This window comes from Gambusia affinis, linkage group LG10 (assembly GCF_019740435.1).
Source record: "Gambusia affinis linkage group LG10, SWU_Gaff_1.0, whole genome shotgun sequence".
NCBI classification, from domain to species: domain Eukaryota; kingdom Metazoa; phylum Chordata; class Actinopteri; order Cyprinodontiformes; family Poeciliidae; genus Gambusia; species Gambusia affinis.
Window position 1 is genome coordinate 14,477,887 of NC_057877.1, and position 17,416 is coordinate 14,495,302.

Below are 17,416 nucleotides of genomic sequence, written 5' to 3' on the forward strand. Positions count from 1 at the left end.
TATTAATTCAATATTTATTTATTCAACACAACTGTTTATTTGTAATATTTTTAAAGTATTTATAATTAAAGTGAATTAACTTGCTGTTTTTTTTTATTTTTTATATGTTTAGTGTTTACAAATTCCAACTTTACCTCTGTCAAAGTATGATATAGATCAGTAATCCTGGTATAATTTAAAATATGACTTGAAGGTCTTTGAGATTAAATAATTCGCATCATTTAGATGTGAAGTAATACATTGATGTGAATAAATAAATAACTGCTGTAACCTATGATTATGTCATGGATGACTGTCTCGCTCGGGGGCAACAGTGTGGTAAGATGGTGGTGGACGTCGCACCTTCTATACTGGTTTTGTAGACGTACATCCTTCTCTATATCTGGTGAGATTATTCTTTCCAAATGGAGAAACTTTCTGAAGCATCATGCTACAAAACGCGTTTGTTTATGTTGCAATGGTACAAGTAAAGTTTGGATGAGTATACCCCTCAAAAAAAGCAAAAAAGCAAAAGCAAACTTGGGCTCCTTGTCAGCATGGAGCCCCAATGAGAAATACGTTCACAAAGTTCTACACATCCTCAGAAAAACAGTTTGAACATTATTCCCACAGAGTCATCATCTAAAACTGATTTCCCAAAAAATATCCTGCTTGTTGTTGGAGCTGGGATACATTTTTATCCACATTTTAGATGTTTACATATCACCAAGTAATAGCTGTGGGCTTGCAATGAAAAATAATCATATAAGGATAAAAGACAAAAAAGAAATGGGCAAAAGACCTGCACTGACAGTATAAAAAGTAGCCGAATTAAATTCTGCATGTGGCGTTGTAAAACCCTGGGTCGGCTCTGACTATTTCTAACAACAACAAAAAAAATAACGCTCGTTTGTTCTCATAAATTTGCTTAAATGAGGTTTAATTTAAGCAAGCCAAACTGATGCTCATTTGTCTTGCTGGGTTCTCCTCTTCAGGAGCTCCTGCTGGCCCGGGGCCCCTCAGAGAGTCACTGCAGTGAGCTATTTATGGTCTCCACAGGAGCAAGGTTCCGCCTCTCCGGAGACATTTTCATATACCATCTTAAACGCCCCTATTCCTCTCTCCTCTAGTCCTGTCGAAGATGCTATCCACCTCTGCTGTGGCGGGGGCGAAGGGAAGAGAAGGGGGGGGAACTCTCCACCTGCGTTCCTATTGGCTCCCGGGGAGCCTGTGCCGCGTTGACGTCAGACCCCCGCCGCCCCTGCGGCGCTGAATGGACCGAGCAGCCTGTCTGCTCCATACTCCAAAACAGCTCGGCACGGCGCGGCGCGGCTCGGGCATCACCCTGGGAATAGAGAAATACCTGGAAACGAAGGTTTGAGCGGAAACAGGCCTCAACAACAGCTTCGTGTTTTTGAGGGTGTTCTTTTTTTTTTTTTTTTTTTTTTGCACACAAGCGAGGACGGGGGGAGTGCGCCCACCGCGTTGCGGGTGTATGTGCGTGCGTTTGGATCACGATGATGCAAAGTGCGGCGGTTCTACCGACAGAGAGTCCTGTAAAGAGTTTACCGGAGATTCTCGGTGTGCCACTGCAGCGTAAGACATTGTTTTTGTTTTTTTTTTTGTTTGTTTTTTTCCTCCCATCCGCTCGTCTTTTTCTGTCGATTGCCAGTCCGGGAACAGGTTGGTGAGCGCAACCACTGCTGCGGGGTCGGCAGTAAGGAGAGGGGGGCTGACTTACAGCCAGAGAATAAGGAGAGGAGACTGAAGCCCTCACAGGCCAGTGATGTGTCATGCTGCTTATAAAACAAGCTGCAAAAGTAGATGAAATCAAGTCGGTCAAGAGATGAACACCCCGTTCATCTCTGCAGCTGTTTGAACTGTTTTCTGCAGAAGGTGTCAATGCAGTTTCAAGCTTCCTTAAGCGTTATTAATAATTTCTGTTCTGCGCTGCGTCCTCAGTGCAGAGCTGCTGGATTCACACTGAGGCTCCCAGCTGTTAATTTGTAAACGAGCCTGCATGGTCAAGAGATCAGACGCGGTTGTCATCGTCGCCCGTCAGACAAACGCGCTCTGGCTTTGACTGGGATCGGTTACCGAGCCTAATAAAAGCCTCGGACGTCTTATTCCAAAAGGGCCGGCACCAGAACGAACATTTGCAGGCGATAATTATCAACGATATCTCGCAACATTTCCTGGACCTCGGCGTCAAAGGCGAGAAACATCTTACATCTGTTCTCTCGTTAATCTGTGCCAGGGCCTTTCATAATCTGATCGTGTAAAGATTGAAGTGCGACCGGATCCGTTTCTGCTCTGACCTAATTATTCAGGGTCGAGTTAGGAAAATATACAGATGGAGCGGGGGGCTAACAGGCAACCCCAACACCCACCCACACAAGAAGAAGAAGAAGAAGAAAAAAAGACAACAAAAATATAATGATAACCCTGTAAGAGTGAGATAATTACTGCAACTTAATTAATCTAGTTTCAAAACATTATAAGATTAAATGCTCAAAACTAAAACTATCTATCTATCTATCTATCTATCTATCTATCTATCTATCTATCTATCTATCTATCTATCTATCTATCTATCTATCTATCTATCTATCTATCTATCTATCTATCTATCTATCTATCTATCTATCTATCTATCTATCTATCTATCTATCTATCTATCTATCTATCTATCTATCTATCTATCTATCTATCTATCTATCTATCTATCTATCTATCTATCTATCTATCTATCTATCTATCTATCTGCTCTTTAATTTTATGAATTGATACAGATTAACAGATTGGATAAAGATCCTGCCACTCAGCCTCCTGCAGCGCCAGGATTCATCCCGGATCTAAATCTGGATTATTTCAGGAACCAAAGCAGCCGCTCTAAACATTTCATATCAGGAAACAGGGAACGTCTAATGACTCTTAGGTTGTAGTGTTAACTACACATTTGGTAATCATAAGTTATTTACTTGGTGAGGTGAAAGGTTGGCAGCATCAGCCTTACTCTGGGAATGTGTTTTTAATTCCTTTTTAGAAATTTTGAAGTTCTGAAGAGAAGAAAGGGACGCAACAAAAAACAGTCTCTGGCTGCATTGAAAAACCACTCCTCTCTTCTACCTACACACACTTTAAATGTTTTTATTGTCATTTAAAAATACATTCTTGGTTAGGGTTAAGGCCAGTCCCAATTATTTCTGCTAAGGGAACAATGTTTGCATCTGCAATATTCCAGGTCTTCAGGATTCAAGTTGATTTTTTAACAATAAAATCCGATTCCATTTCTTACCTTTAAAAAAATTATGAGTGGTTCAGAATGGCGATCTGACTTTTTTTTTTCCAGATCTGAATTTTGCAAACAAAAAATCTCATGCATTTTTACTATATTATTGTATTTAGTTAATTTTTTTGCAAGCATGCTTCTCTCACAGCACCTGCATTTGCAGTATGCAGAATAACATCTATGCTTTTGTTATAGGGAGATATTTACGGCGTGCAGATGTGATTTCTCTCGACAGAAAATAGTCCCGTTGCGTGGAATCAGACTGCTGCTCATTTTTCTGCTCACTTTCACCTCATACTGTCACCGGTGTCTGCAATGGAAATCATGCAGATGTGTAACAAAAACAAAAATGCATCAATCAATGTTGTTCTTTTTTTTTTATGTCTTTTTATATTTGTAGACATTCACAACAATAACATCAATCTTACTTTGCATGGAAAGATTATTTTTTATTTAGTTAATACGTAAAAGAAGGCCTACATACACAGAAGGAACGACGCAAAAATACGTCAAATGCTTGGCTATGGCTCTGTTTTTAAAATAACTTTAAAAACGGATCTGTTGTGCTTTGGAAATAAATCCATAAAGGTCTTGTGTGTCTGAGTGGACACCGTGTGTACTGCTGCAGATTTAGTTTTCAAAATTATATATATAAAAAAAGAAAAATCTGAATCTAATCGCGCCTTGATCTTGATTTATGTCAGGACGCCGTCTCACCTAGAGACACTGGTTGTCACCACGCTTTCCATAAAATCATTCAGGGATTAATTAAGATCGAGATGGAAGAGGCAAACCAGATTAAGACGGAGAAAATCAATACGTCGTCAGAAAGGGAAAAAAAAAAGCATTTTTTTGCTCTGCAGGCGAATACCTCTGAGATCAGCACCTTGGACAGAGACGGAAATCCTTACCGAGCGGTACACGGTTTTATGTAAAGACATTTATATTCTAATACAATTTTATCTAAAAAAAGGAAAAAAGGCTATATTTTCTATGTGAGGATTGATTTTCCTTAAAAACGAGAATGTACCATAATACCAGAGCTAGAAGGTGAAAACAGGATCAGGAAACGCGTTAATGGAAAACCTCAGAATGAGTGAAAATCCTGAATGTACAAATCTCCAACACATTTCAACAACACATGACAACCTAATAATTTATATCATGAAAATGATCCTCCCCTCCTTCCTCGGTCTGATTTATTACAATTTTTGCATTTTTAACGGAGGGAACTCTTGGTTTATTTTGACAAAGGATTTATTTATAAACTTCCTCACCGCTGAAATTCTGCACACAATCTACTAAGACAATATGAGAAATAAAGAAAATCCTCTCCTTCGAAACGACTTCCTATAAATACAGCGGATCTCTCTGATGATGTTGGACCTTTGCCTGCCTTGTGCCGGTGGCTGAGTGTGACATGGCCTTCTCGTTGTTTCTCCTGGCAGAGATCCCTCAGTGTGCAGGCTGCAGTCAGCACATCCTGGATAAGTTCATCCTGAAGGTGCTGGACAGACACTGGCACTCCAAGTGCCTCAAGTGCGCAGACTGCCAGACCCCGCTGGCGGATAAATGCTTCTCCCGGGCAGGCAGCGTCTACTGCAAGGAGGACTTTTTCAAGTCAGTGCGCCTTTCTCTTTTCTTCTTTTCGTTGTTTTCTTGTTGTTGTTGTTTTTTTAAATGAGCATAATCACTGGTTTGTGTTTTATTTTGAGTCGCAAAGATTGCAGCTTTTCTATCGGGGACTATTTAATGCATCAAAACTGCTAAAAATGCCAAAATTCAGAAATAATGCTTAGAATTCCTCATGTAGCTAGTTATATATTTATATATAGCATACATATTGGTGCAGATTAGATATGAACCGGTATTCTATGTTCATGATATATGATGTGTAAAAATACAATATTTTCACAGTATTGCAATATTTGTATAAAAAACATTATCATAAAGTCTATTCAATATAGCAAGACAGTTGAATGCAACCATATCAGAGCTAAATTCTTGTAACATTAGAGTTATTATTACAAAATAATAATTGTTTTCAAAGCAATTGTTCTGGTTTTTTTTATGTGATACACAAATTTAAGCCAAAATATATAATAAACTGACGCCAAACTTATTAGGTTTTGAATGCTCATTGCATGAAATGTACCTGCCATTGTTCTACTCTTTATAGAGTAACGTAGGACCAACATGCTGGTTTCATCTGGTTAATTAGTGGAATAGTCTGGTTATCATTGGCGCCTTTTTAGTTTCCATATCATGTTTGACTAGAAATATTTTGAAACAGCTGATTTTCTGTCTTTTTTTTTGTAGGGGGCAGGAAAGTGTCTTAGGTCTCTTTCAGCCATCTGACTGGCAGTGTGTAGCAACATGTGGGGGAGGGGCCAGATGGAGAAAATCCTTTTTTCTGATGTTTCATTAAAAGGATTTTAATCTGTCAGAACAGTCTGGTGGAAGAAAGTTTGAAACATTTATTTCAAAGTGGTGGTAAAACTTCACACTGGTTCCCTGCCTGCTTGGTGAAGATGTTATTTATAACATCTGAAATTTCCACACCCATAGATTAACTTGGCTCTGATTATAAATCCCTATATTTCACTATCTTGTTCTTTCTTTCTTTCTTTCTTTTCTTTTTTTGTCGTTTTGCTTCTTTCTTTTAATGATTGGATTTCAGAAGCATTACAGAAGAAAATTGAGTTTGACTTTCATCCAAAACAGGATCAGCAGATCTGGGCTTTTTACTAAATCACGTTTGAAAGGTTTTAATGCTCAAAGCTTGAACGAGACCCCTGAGGAGCTCTGGAGTCTAACTGGTTGCTAACTGTATTAGCTGACCCAGGGGGCCCCGTTAGGGGGACGTTGGCATGTTCGAAACTCTTCAAACATGGAACAGCACACATGTGGTTTTTCTGGTTAGAGACTGGAAGGCTTCACTTTGCTTTTTATTTTTGATTGGGTGCTTTCCTGATTTAGAGCCTCTCCTCTCCTCAGCCAGTGTTTTACTGGTTCTCCTCAGGGTGGGTTTACTGTGTGCTGCCTTCCTCAACAAGCTCTGTTTATGTCGGTACTTTAGCTGCAAAAATACAAGCATGCCAACACACAAGCAGATATGCAAACCTGATGCATCAGTCAGGCTTGCTGTTAGCAGAAATGCACTGCAGAGCTTGTTTCCTCTTGCTTTTAACAGCAAGGACTTCAAATGTTGCAAACTCTGTCACATATTTCTGTTTGACAACACATTTTATGGAAGTTTCGCCGTCTGCATCGCCATCACCACCTCTGCTTCATGTTTCCCTTCAGGCGTTTCGGAACAAAATGTGCGTCGTGCCAGCAGGGCATCCCTCCGACGCAGGTGGTGCGGAAGGCGCAGGACTTTGTGTATCACCTGCACTGCTTCGCCTGCATCATGTGCAGCAGACAGCTGGCGACCGGCGACGAGTTTTACCTCATGGAGGACGGGAGGCTGGTGTGCAAGGTGGATTATGAGACCGCCAAACAGAACGGTAGGTGTGCTCACTGTCAAGGCGGAGAGAGAAGAAAGGGTGAACATGTACTTCCAGTGATATAAAATGATTGTTGCAAATGTCCATCTATTTGCTTCGCCGCTGAAAGGCTCTGACCTAACTGGGGCGCATCAGAATTGCAGAAGAGCGTGATAGATCAAGCTGTATGCACCTCTCAGCGAGGCGAAATAACTTCTGACTGTGGATCGTTGGTGTTTGTCATCTGGGTGTGTGCTGTTTCTGTCCCTCCCTCTCCTCTGAGATTTCCATGGGTCTCTGATTGATTATGTAAAGTGAACCGATGCTCTTATATGGTGCGGCTCCAATAACTCCTCTCCTCTGGCAAAGGGTAGATTTATGTCCTCTGCTGTGGGAGTGGGACAGATGCACAAGGACAATAATACACTGCCCTGCATAACTATTCGCTACATTTAAAACACACACACAGATAAACATATGCAGAGGGATGCCACTCATGTTTGCACCTGTGTTTACAGATGATTCAGAGGGTGGGACCAAACGACCAAGGACCACCATCACCGCCAAGCAGCTGGAGACCCTCAAAAGTGCCTACAAAAACTCGCCAAAGCCAGCCCGCCATGTCAGAGAGCAGCTGTCCTCTGAGACAGGCCTGGACATGAGGGTGGTGCAGGTAGAGCATTCATTTTTTAACATTTATTTTTTTAGAAAATTGACTTGCAAAATGAGTACACTCCAATTTGACTGTGACTGAGTGAATTCCTCTGTCATAGGATATTAATACTTGTCTCTCTGATCGTCTGTAGTAATTTAAACAATCTCATTATGACTGGGAAAGTCTGTAGTTTTATCATCAGGACTTAAAATCATGTTTGCTTTATGCGTTAAGAAGCTTCCAGGTATTTTAGCGAACCTCTGTTTCTTTATCATGCTGAGATAAAACACAGTTATTATTTTAATCCATTCTATATGTTGCACTGACATTGTTTTATTGTTTTTGATCCGAATTTTTTTTTTTTTGTAAAAAAAGAAGGAAATAATTATTTAGCTAAGTACTGTACGTGCAGAATTTTGAACTAATTAAAATGTATAGATTTATTTATAAATGTATTTATAATTTTGTTAATTTTTAGTTAATGTTCTAAATTAATAAACATATGATTATTTTTCAATTTTAAAGTTGTTATTGCAGCAAAATCTTTGATCATAACAAATATTGGTAAAAATCAGCTATAAGTTATTATTATTTATTGCATTTTTTGTAGGTGCTACAAACTGTATGCCAAGCAATTGGAGAGGTCAAATATTACATCATGTTTGCATAAAAAAGAAACTTCCTTGCCTTAACAAATGTTTAATGCCAAACTAAAAATTTGAAACAAGGTAAAAAAAAAAGAAAGAAAAGAAAAAAATTTTTAAAGATGAATATTATGGTTTAACCCGGCAGGTTTGGTTCCAGAACCGGCGAGCAAAGGAGAAGCGTCTAAAGAAAGATGCCGGTCGCCACCGTTGGACTCAGTTCTATAAAAGTGTCAAACGCAGCAGAGGAGGAACCAAAGTGGAGAAGGAGAGCTCGGCTGATGATGCAGGGCTCAGCGACAGCGAACTGAGCTTCAGAGGTATTTGTGTTTCCACATCATTTAGTCCCAGAAAGGGAATTAGCAGACATATTCCTGCTAATAGGATTAAGGGAGCATTCAAAATGGTAAACCACATGAGAGCTGCAGATACCAACACGTCTTTGTGGCTTTTCATTTGCCTGCTTGTGTTTCCTGTTGGAGTGTGCCACTTTGAGGCAGATCTAAAATGTCATACCTGTTTCGGTTTTCCTCTGTGGCCGCTGAGCCCTCCTGCCTCTGTTTGTTTGTGTGATGGAGCTTATTGGAAACGAGCAACGACTCCTTAGTGGGATGCAAATGGAGTTTTAGGCATCTTTTTATTATTAAATATTCACAGCCCCCCCGCCCCCCTCTCCCCCTTTCCCTTTTTGGATAATTGTAAAAGTCTCTGAACCAATTTGAAAAAGAATGCTGTTTTTATGAGAAATGAAAACATGGTGACAGAAACTCTATAAAGCATGTGAGGCTTTTATTCAATTAGAGAGAAAGTACTTTTAGGCTTTGTTGTTACTGAAGCCACACAGGGGATCGATTGGAGATGTAAACACATATTTTGTACTGGAGTTATTGACCAGCACACAGACATAGATGTGAATTTCAGGTTTAGCATGTGCGTCATACACTTTAGAAGATCAGGATCCACACATTTTACTTGATATGAGTCAAGAGCTTCTGCAGTCTTTAATGAATGCTAAAACATTCATAAACACTAATATCACTTGAATTTTTTTCACTTTGTCATGTTGCAACCTCAAAATTCAATCTGTTTTACAATACACAAAAAACACTGCACAGTGCACAGTTCCTGAAGTGGAAGGAAAACAATGCATTGATTTTTGTTGTTGTTGTTTTTTTTTTTTTTTTGTCCACAAATAAAAATCGGAGACATTTGGACTGGATTTGTATTCACCCTCGTTTATTCTGATAGCTCAAGATAAAATCCCATTCAACCAATAGGATATTCCCACAAATGATATCCCGAACTTTGACAGTCTCACACAGCTCCGTTCAATCAATCACCTTAAAAAGGAGAGCGTGCGATAGAAGACTGGCATCAGTCACGCTGGTGGCAGCATCATGCTGTGGGGCTGTTTTTCTTTGAGAGGAATAGAAAAGCTGGTCACAGTTTATCGGCATCATTCTGGAGACAACCTGTTCACCTTACAGGTTTTCTGCATTGACCCTCATACACAGTCAGATCTATCACAGAACAATGTAGATACAGACTGGCCCAGTCAAAGCCCAGACCTAAATACAACTAAGAATATATGGTAAGGATTGTTCCTGATGAGGTATTTGGATGGGAAAATTGTTCAGTCTAGATCTGCCAAGCTCCAAAATGATTTACCCAAAACAATTGCAATTATGTCTGGTTGTTTATCCAAACTTTTTAACCTGGGAGACGTGCAGAACCATTTTTCCAAACACTTCAAAGTTGTACACCACTTTGGGCTTTCTCTGTCATGTAAAAAGCCTTTTAAATAGATTTCCGCTGCAAAAATGAGACGTTCAAGTTGTTTGAATACTTAAGCAAAGGACTGTGTCTTACTTAATGCTCAATTCAACCTATTAAAGAAGAGAAATCTCCTGTATTATTTATTACTGATCTTCTTTTCTGATCTCCTCTCTAGACGACCAAGTCTTGTCTGACCTCAGCCACGCGAACGGCCTTTACGGGAGCGTGGGAGACATGACCAACAGCGCCGTCCTGAACGGCGGCTTCTCTATCGACGCGGCAGGACAGCCCTACCAGGACATCCAGCCAGGGAGCCCCTACGGCCTACCGCAGTCACCTTCCTCCATCACCTCCCTGCCCGGCCACACACCTCTCCTCAACAACCTGACCTTTAACATGGACAGTCTGGTGGCGCAGGGGGGGCCAGGTGGAGTGGGACAGGCTCTGAGGGCCATGGCGGGGGGCCCCACCTCAGACCTCTCCACAGGGAGCAGTACGGGATACCCTGACTTCCCCACCAGCCCGGCCTCCTGGCTAGATGAGATGGACCATTCCCAGTTTTGAGCCTCCAGCTCAGCAGAAGAACCGCTATGAGGATTTATCAAAAGGACACGACAGATTTTTTTTTGTTGTTTTTTTTACATTTCTTTACTTCACCCTGCGAGACTGCTGTGCTTTGTGTCGCTCGGTGGAGAGAAAAAGCTCGACTGGAGTCCAAACAATGAGATAACAGCCAGGTTGAAAGATGCAGACTGGACTTAAGCAGTAAAGCAACACCTGGATGTTCAATCTCAAAACTGCATCATCACAATTTTTTCTGTTTTAATTGTTGCCTGTTTTTGTTTTGTTCAATCGCTGCAAAGGGGACTAAACTCCACAAACATTGGTGGACTGTGCTCAAACACACAGGTCAGGGCCGTCATTTGTACCAGGCCCAGAAGGCAGCTGCATGCTTCTGATTCACAACGAGTTGAACTGCTGGCCGGCCGTACCGGAGCCTTCACATTGGCATTGCACTTTACTCTCCTCTTCTTTTTCTACGTGAACGGACAGGAGTGCAGAGGAGAGAGACGTATGCACAAGGCAAACAGTGTTTCACTCTGAGAAAAACTTACAAGAGCGGTGGCACAAGCGTGAATCTAGAAACATGCTCATGTTTTTTGGGGGTTTTTTTGTTAAATTTTTTTATGTGTTACCGACAAAGTGTTTTGAGACAAGGTCTGATCTGCTGGTTTGTGCATCCAGAAATTGCTTTAATGAGGGTGTCTTGAGACAAAGCGGTCATATTTACAGAACTTAATCTGAGTAAAAAACGCTTCAGAGAAGAAATCCGTTAGTATTAAACCCTTTTTCACACGAGGAGCCGAAACTTTCAGTATAGATCCTATTTCTACATTAATTTATTCTTCAGATGCAAAAATATAAAACATGTTGTTCCTGTAATAAATAAAAACACCAATAAGTATTAAAAGGAACAAAGAAACGCCCCTTTGTGTTTGCTCTCTTCAGTCAGATCCAGCCTTCTCCTGATAATCTTCTCAGCCAGCAGCAGCCTCAGCTTTGCCTGCTGTCAACCTACTTCCCCCAACTCCAGATGTGATGTCGGCCCTTTGTACCAGAAGGATTAACACAGTCTGCCACATTCAGAGCTGATAATTCAGCATCAGAGCTGGATCGGCTGCAGAGATCAGTCACCGTCACCTCCAGCTTCACAAATTATTTGCTACAAGAAGAATATCTCAAAAGGAAATCCCCTGTGAGTGTCGTTTAAGTTGTAAAATTAACTAACAGTTTCATGCTTGTGCAGGAAAATGCATCCTCCCAGATCTCATCTCTGCTCCTGTCTCTGATCTGAGGACAAACCGGTCGATGTGAGCACCTCTTTGGAGAAAACAAAATGCCAAGTCTTCTTTTTTTTTCTCTCATATTTTAACTCACGACAAATCAAATAACAGGCAGTGACAGAATTACAGATTACAGCCCACAAATTACAATGTGTTCACCTCTTAAAATCACAATACTTTTAACGTGAGTGAAACGGACAAGTCAAGAGAGAGGAAAAAGTTTGGCCTTTAAAATGGATCTTTATTTCTTAAAGTGCTTAACTTATTTTAACTGTATTGTAATAAAGGTTTTTGATTATTTATTATTAAGACAAGGTAATTCCAATTTGATTAATGCCATGTAAATAAAAAGCATAATCCCTCCTACTAGACGTGTGTCACAGCTTTGTTCCCTGCACAAACCAGTGGATACGCAATAAATGCGGCTCACAGCTGAATTACAAAGTGATTTGTTGGCTGAAATCTGGGATTTTAGAGGAAAACAACACAGAAAACCCATCATTGAAGCAGTTTTGTTCAGTCTGTTTTGCCTCAGAAGTTTGCATCTTATAGTTGTAAATTTTGTACAGTTTGAAAACGTGTAGATTGTCTTGTTTCATGAGCGCTATTTATTATTATGATTATGATTATTATTATGATTATTATTATTATTATTATTATTATTATTGCCATGTGTCTTTGAAAAAGATGTAAAAGAGAGCACTGAATTTATTCATTTATGCCTTCTGTGTAATGGTATGAACCGTGTAAAGTTAAATCTATATGAGGAAAATAAAGCTGAACTGTCTTTGGTTACCCCTCGAGTGAGTTTTTCTTTATTTTTCACAGAGCTGGCTTGCAGTGATGAATGCGAGAGCTAAGATTGCCAGGCGAGCTTTATTTATGACGCATTTAAAGAAAAATACGTCCTGTTGGTGTTTTTATTATTTTTGCCTTATCGAAACGCTCTTCGAGCCAGTTAACCCACAAATTCATTTACCCATTGAGAGCATTTACCACACACTTAGGCCTCTATTCAATTGTGGAGATCCATTTAGTACCTCCAACAGGCACTGGTCAGTCATTTAACAGTGATCGATGCTGTTTTCCTCTCTCGCTCTCCGAGAGTGGGGGTGACAAGAAAGATGCATGAAAAGAAACTATATGGGAGGACAGAGGGGAGGGGAATAAAACATGCACACAAACAGATGCCTTGCTGGCTGCTTCTCTGATCCTATCAGTGCTGAGGAGACACTGGAGCAGATTGCAGCACAGTCAAATCTACCCTTAATCCGTGGACTGTTAACTAATCGTAGAGTGATTTGTGAAATATGGCCAAACATGCATTGTAGTCAGTCAAAGAGAACGTGTTTCTTATGAGAGTAAGTCAGGATTTTAAATGCATTGTGCATTAAAGCAGTGTTGATTTTAAGCCATCACGCTTTGAGGATTTTCTCACAGCTAACTAAAATAATTTCCTTTTGTGGCACATTGTTAGAGATGAAGACATTTTTTCTCATTTTTGTGGATCTCTGAGTCAGGAATCAAACCCCAGACATTTGTGTCAAGGACTAATAGTATGTGTAAACGAGGTTCCTGCTCTATAGACATAAAACTATCTCTAAGGTCTTCACTAGTGTCTCACATCGTTTTTCTCCCCTGGTGATACGACACAACTACTGAAAAGATTTATAGCTATGTAGTACTCTGGAAAGATATTCATACCTTTTTCCCATTTGTTATATTATATTGTTATAACCAAGAACTTTGATGTATCTTATAAGGATCTGACATGATTTTAAAAGATTTTCACAAATACTATTCTTGAGAAGGTCAGCACATCAAGAGGTCAACCCCCAGAAGAACACTGGCTAAGAAACAGAATATCTCAGTATGAATACAGCTGTTCTGTGAAGGTCTAGGAGAACAAACTGCATCATCATAGCAGACAGACAAGAAAGATGTGGAGAGATTTAAAGCAGAGTTAGCTCTAGACTAGATGAATGTCTCACAGAGCATGGTTGTCCACTTAAACTGAAAAGTAGATCATTATTTAGAGAAGCAGCCAAGAAGCCCAGTATTACTCTGGAGGACATGCGGAGATCTGCTGCTCAGGTGGGAGAATCTTTTAAAAGGATAGTAACTATTAATGGCTTTTAACAATTAATAGCCTTCATTAACATAAAGCTATAATGTTTTTGTTTACCGTTTCCCACAAGTCATGCAGGGGACACAGGAATGTGGAAACGCCACAGTGAAACTTGTTGGTAGCAGCATCATGCTGTGGGAAATGCTGCTCTTCAGCAGAAACAGGGGAGCTTGTTTCTACTGCGCCTGAGAGACTCAGTACTGTGGTGAAGATTCACCTTCCAGAATACGGTTATTCATGCTATTCATGTGTTTGAACGGCCTAGTCAAAGACCTCTTTCACCTCCTGCACTGAAAAAGAAATGTTTATTTGAACAAATTTTCTTAGTTTTGCTCAAGCTATAATTCTGATTTGGATAATTCTGAAGTCAGTTATAGCTTGAGCAAAATTAATCAAATTGGCTGTAACAAATCTGAGTAATTTTTGACGCTAGTTAATAAAAAAAACTAATTCAGTGACAGTACATGGATGGACAGATGGATGGATGTACTGTCCAGTGTGCATCTCGCTACTCCTCCTTTTGCTCGAATAGTCCAGCCTCTCTGCAACGCTGATCCAGATGAAGTGGATGTGAAAGATGACTGAATTATGTTTATTAAAATAATTAGAAAGAAATGAAATGTGTTATAATGAAATTACACCACAGCGTACATCGGTATGAAACTCATTTCTATGTGGGAATGTGGAACATTGGCCTGAAAGGAGGACCGTGTAACCCGAACATAAGTGCTATCGATTGCTTTGTTTTAGATATTCTTTCAGCATTATGAAAACAAAAAAGCAAACACTCATTCTGGTTGGAGTTTGCACGTTTGCATAAAATGCCACAAATCTAGCTGATTTTTATTTAAGCATTGATTGGATGGGCTATGGGCATTAATGGATAGGGTCTAATAGAACCAGCTTACAAAGATAAAGGGCCGCACAGACAGTTAGGATAATTTACACGCCACTTACAGCACTAGTATACATATAAATCTGAGGGAACTCCACCACTGTTGCTTTTGCAAAGATGACAAACACAAGCGCAAATGCCATTATCATCGATCGCAAGGCTTTTATTACAAACTTCCTAAAGGAAACGCCATGGGTTTTTTTTTCTTGCATGAAGCAAAAAGGAATAAATTAACATGCAAAACAGACAGGATTTGTTTTGGACCGAAAGTCAATCTCAGAGCATCGGGAAAGGACATTTTTCTCTTCAAGTGATTTCAATGTAGCCCTGCAGTAAACAATGATCTGCATGATGGCTGAGTTGGCTGGAGTCAAGCAGAAATATTTCAATGACACATTCAAGGTTGTTTTAAAGGAAAACTGTGACTTGTCCAGTTGCTGAAGCTGCAGTTATTTGACAGATGACAGGTAAAATAATACGGGCTCCTGATAATCTAGGGGGATCAGTCAATCAAATCAATAAATCAAATTTTATTTGTACAGCGCATTTCAGCAATGAAGCCGTTCAACATCATAAAAACACAAAAATCAACAACTGAAACGTTGCACTTTTCCAAGTGCCGTCAGTGCACATCAAAATGTTGGTTAGTGTTTCATTTGTTATGGTCCAAACTCTAAACAGCTGGAATTTTAGTCTAGATTTAAAGGAACTCAGTGTTTCTGCTGTTTTACAATTCTCCAGCGGTTTCTTCCAGATTTGTGGTGCATTGATGCTGAATGCTGCCTTTCCATGTTTGGTTCTGGTTCCGGAGATGCAGAGCAGACCAGAACCAGAAGACCTGAGATGTCTGGAGGGTTGATACAAAAACAAGGATAATATTCCTGATCCTTGTTATGTGTTTTCTTGTTTTTTTGTTTTTTTTTTAGCATTGATGTAATTACTTGAAACAGATAATTCTCAGAATCCTACAGAGTAGTTTGTTATCAAAATCTGGATTCTCAAGCAGCAGAAACACCTCCTTCATCATCTGAACTCCACAAAGATGAATATGCTTTAATCTAAACACCTTTCATGTTTAAGGTTGCTGTACTACTGGAAGGTAAACCTTCAAACTCAGACCTTTTGTAGCCTTTCAAATTTATTTTCATCCATCTTTACGTTAATTCTAACCAAGGCTCCCTGTTTGTGCAATAGTTTGTGTGATGCCCAAAGAGTTTAGCGTTGGTCTCTTTTTTAGACGTTTGCATTGCAAAACTACAATATTAGCTTCAAGTCAACACTAGCTATCCTTTTCTCATTGTCCCATTAAGTGGTCTATTTTTAAATATTTTTGTAGTTACAGTGATATGACTGCACATTTTCTTGAAGTGCATCTTCCGTAACGACATTAAGTTCAAGTTTAAAACAGAAAATAAGTGGTAAAATCAACAGATCTTTGCCCAGCTGTCCTCTACAACTTAAATGCTATTTTAAGAAATACTCTGGTTTTGCAGTTGAATAAATAAAATTATTACATCATTATAACTTTTATTATTATCAAGAGAGAAAATTTGATTCTCTTTCTTCTAACTTAGTAACCTGAGTTCATAACATGGTGGGATGAATGGTACTGTTACTAAAATGATAAAAACACTGTCTTGCACAAAGACATTGTAGTTTTTCATGTTTGACTTTCTTGGTTATTAAAAATGTTACTTTGTTTTATATTTCTAGATAAACTCTAAAGAAGATTAAAAAAAGGCTTATGAGGCACTAAAGTGAAGTACACATACCTTAAACTGCTTCTGATCCCACTTTATTACTTTTCACCTGTAAAGAAACAGCATAAATATTCAGAAGGGCTGCTTACAGAGAGGTTGTGGTGCATGTGAGTCTGAGGCTTGCAGAGGGAGGGAGCTGCAGTGTCACAAGTGAAAAGCTCAAAGGAAAATTGAAGCTCCATAATGGAAGCATAATGGGCTTAGTGTCAGAGTCTTGCAGACAACCTGGGGGGGGGAAGTATGACTGCCGTCAACCTCTCTTACCTCTATCCATTGTAACCGAGGTTCAGGAAGCAACAAGGAGACAACAGTGAGACCAAACAAGCTCCAGAGGAACACCAGCAGCCAAATGGCTGCATGTGGATGGAATTTATAACAGTGAAATGGCCTCCTCTCCTCTTTGTGGGATTGTAGATCATCACATCCCACACTTGCTTTGAATACTCAAAAGCTCTGATCTTGGCTTATGTAGGGTTCATGAAAGCAAATCCTAAATATAGTTATATAAATCTCAAATTGGAATTGAATCCTTTGGTTGGATTTCCCAAATGCAAATAATACGCTCAGAAAAGCAATTCTAAGATCTTGGGTTCTTTCTGTGAATGAAGGAACCAGAGTGTTTGATTAGAAGTAAAACTTATGCTACCAAAACATTAGCTTCCCTGATGATTAATTAATTTGAGCCATTCCATAATAATATATTCTGAGGCTGTCATACACACAAAGTAAACAGATTCAATCGATTGTGGATTTTTATATTGACCATGTCTCACTGCAGGATGGTATCCCTTCCTTGCTGTTCCAGAACAAGGTTTCTGTGTATTTGCAGTAGCAGGTGTCACTCTGTGTTGTGCACAATGTAAACACTGTAGGAAAGTGTGAATGTGATGTCTAATGGCACTGAAGGTGGTCTGTTTTTAAGGAAGCATCTACTTAAAGTATAAAGTAGCTAAAC

General features: G+C 39.6%; 1 protein-coding gene across 1 annotated transcript; it reads left to right on the top strand.

Annotated features, from left to right (window-relative positions):
• Positions 1-1,442: 1,442 nt before the first annotated feature.
• On the top strand, positions 1,443-12,471 carry lhx4 (LIM homeobox 4). The gene is made up of 6 exons (XM_044129357.1): positions 1,443-1,575; positions 4,720-4,891; positions 6,578-6,780; positions 7,278-7,432; positions 8,207-8,378; positions 10,010-12,471. Exons 1-6 carry the CDS (start codon positions 1,497-1,499, stop codon positions 10,396-10,398), a joined length of 1,170 nt encoding a protein of 389 aa, XP_043985292.1. The 5' UTR covers positions 1,443-1,496; the 3' UTR covers positions 10,399-12,471.
• The last annotated feature ends 4,945 nt before the right edge of the window (positions 12,472-17,416 follow it).

Coding starts and splice junctions, on each gene's coding strand:
- lhx4 (XM_044129357.1), top strand. CDS start 1,497: ATGATGCAAAGTGCGGCGGTTCTACCGACAGAGAGTCCTGTAAAGAGT. Junction 4,892..6,577: donor TGCAAGGAGGACTTTTTCAA/GTCAGTGCGCCT, acceptor GTTTCCCTTCAG/GCGTTTCGGAACAAAATGTG. Junction 6,781..7,277: donor TGAGACCGCCAAACAGAACG/GTAGGTGTGCTC, acceptor CTGTGTTTACAG/ATGATTCAGAGGGTGGGACC.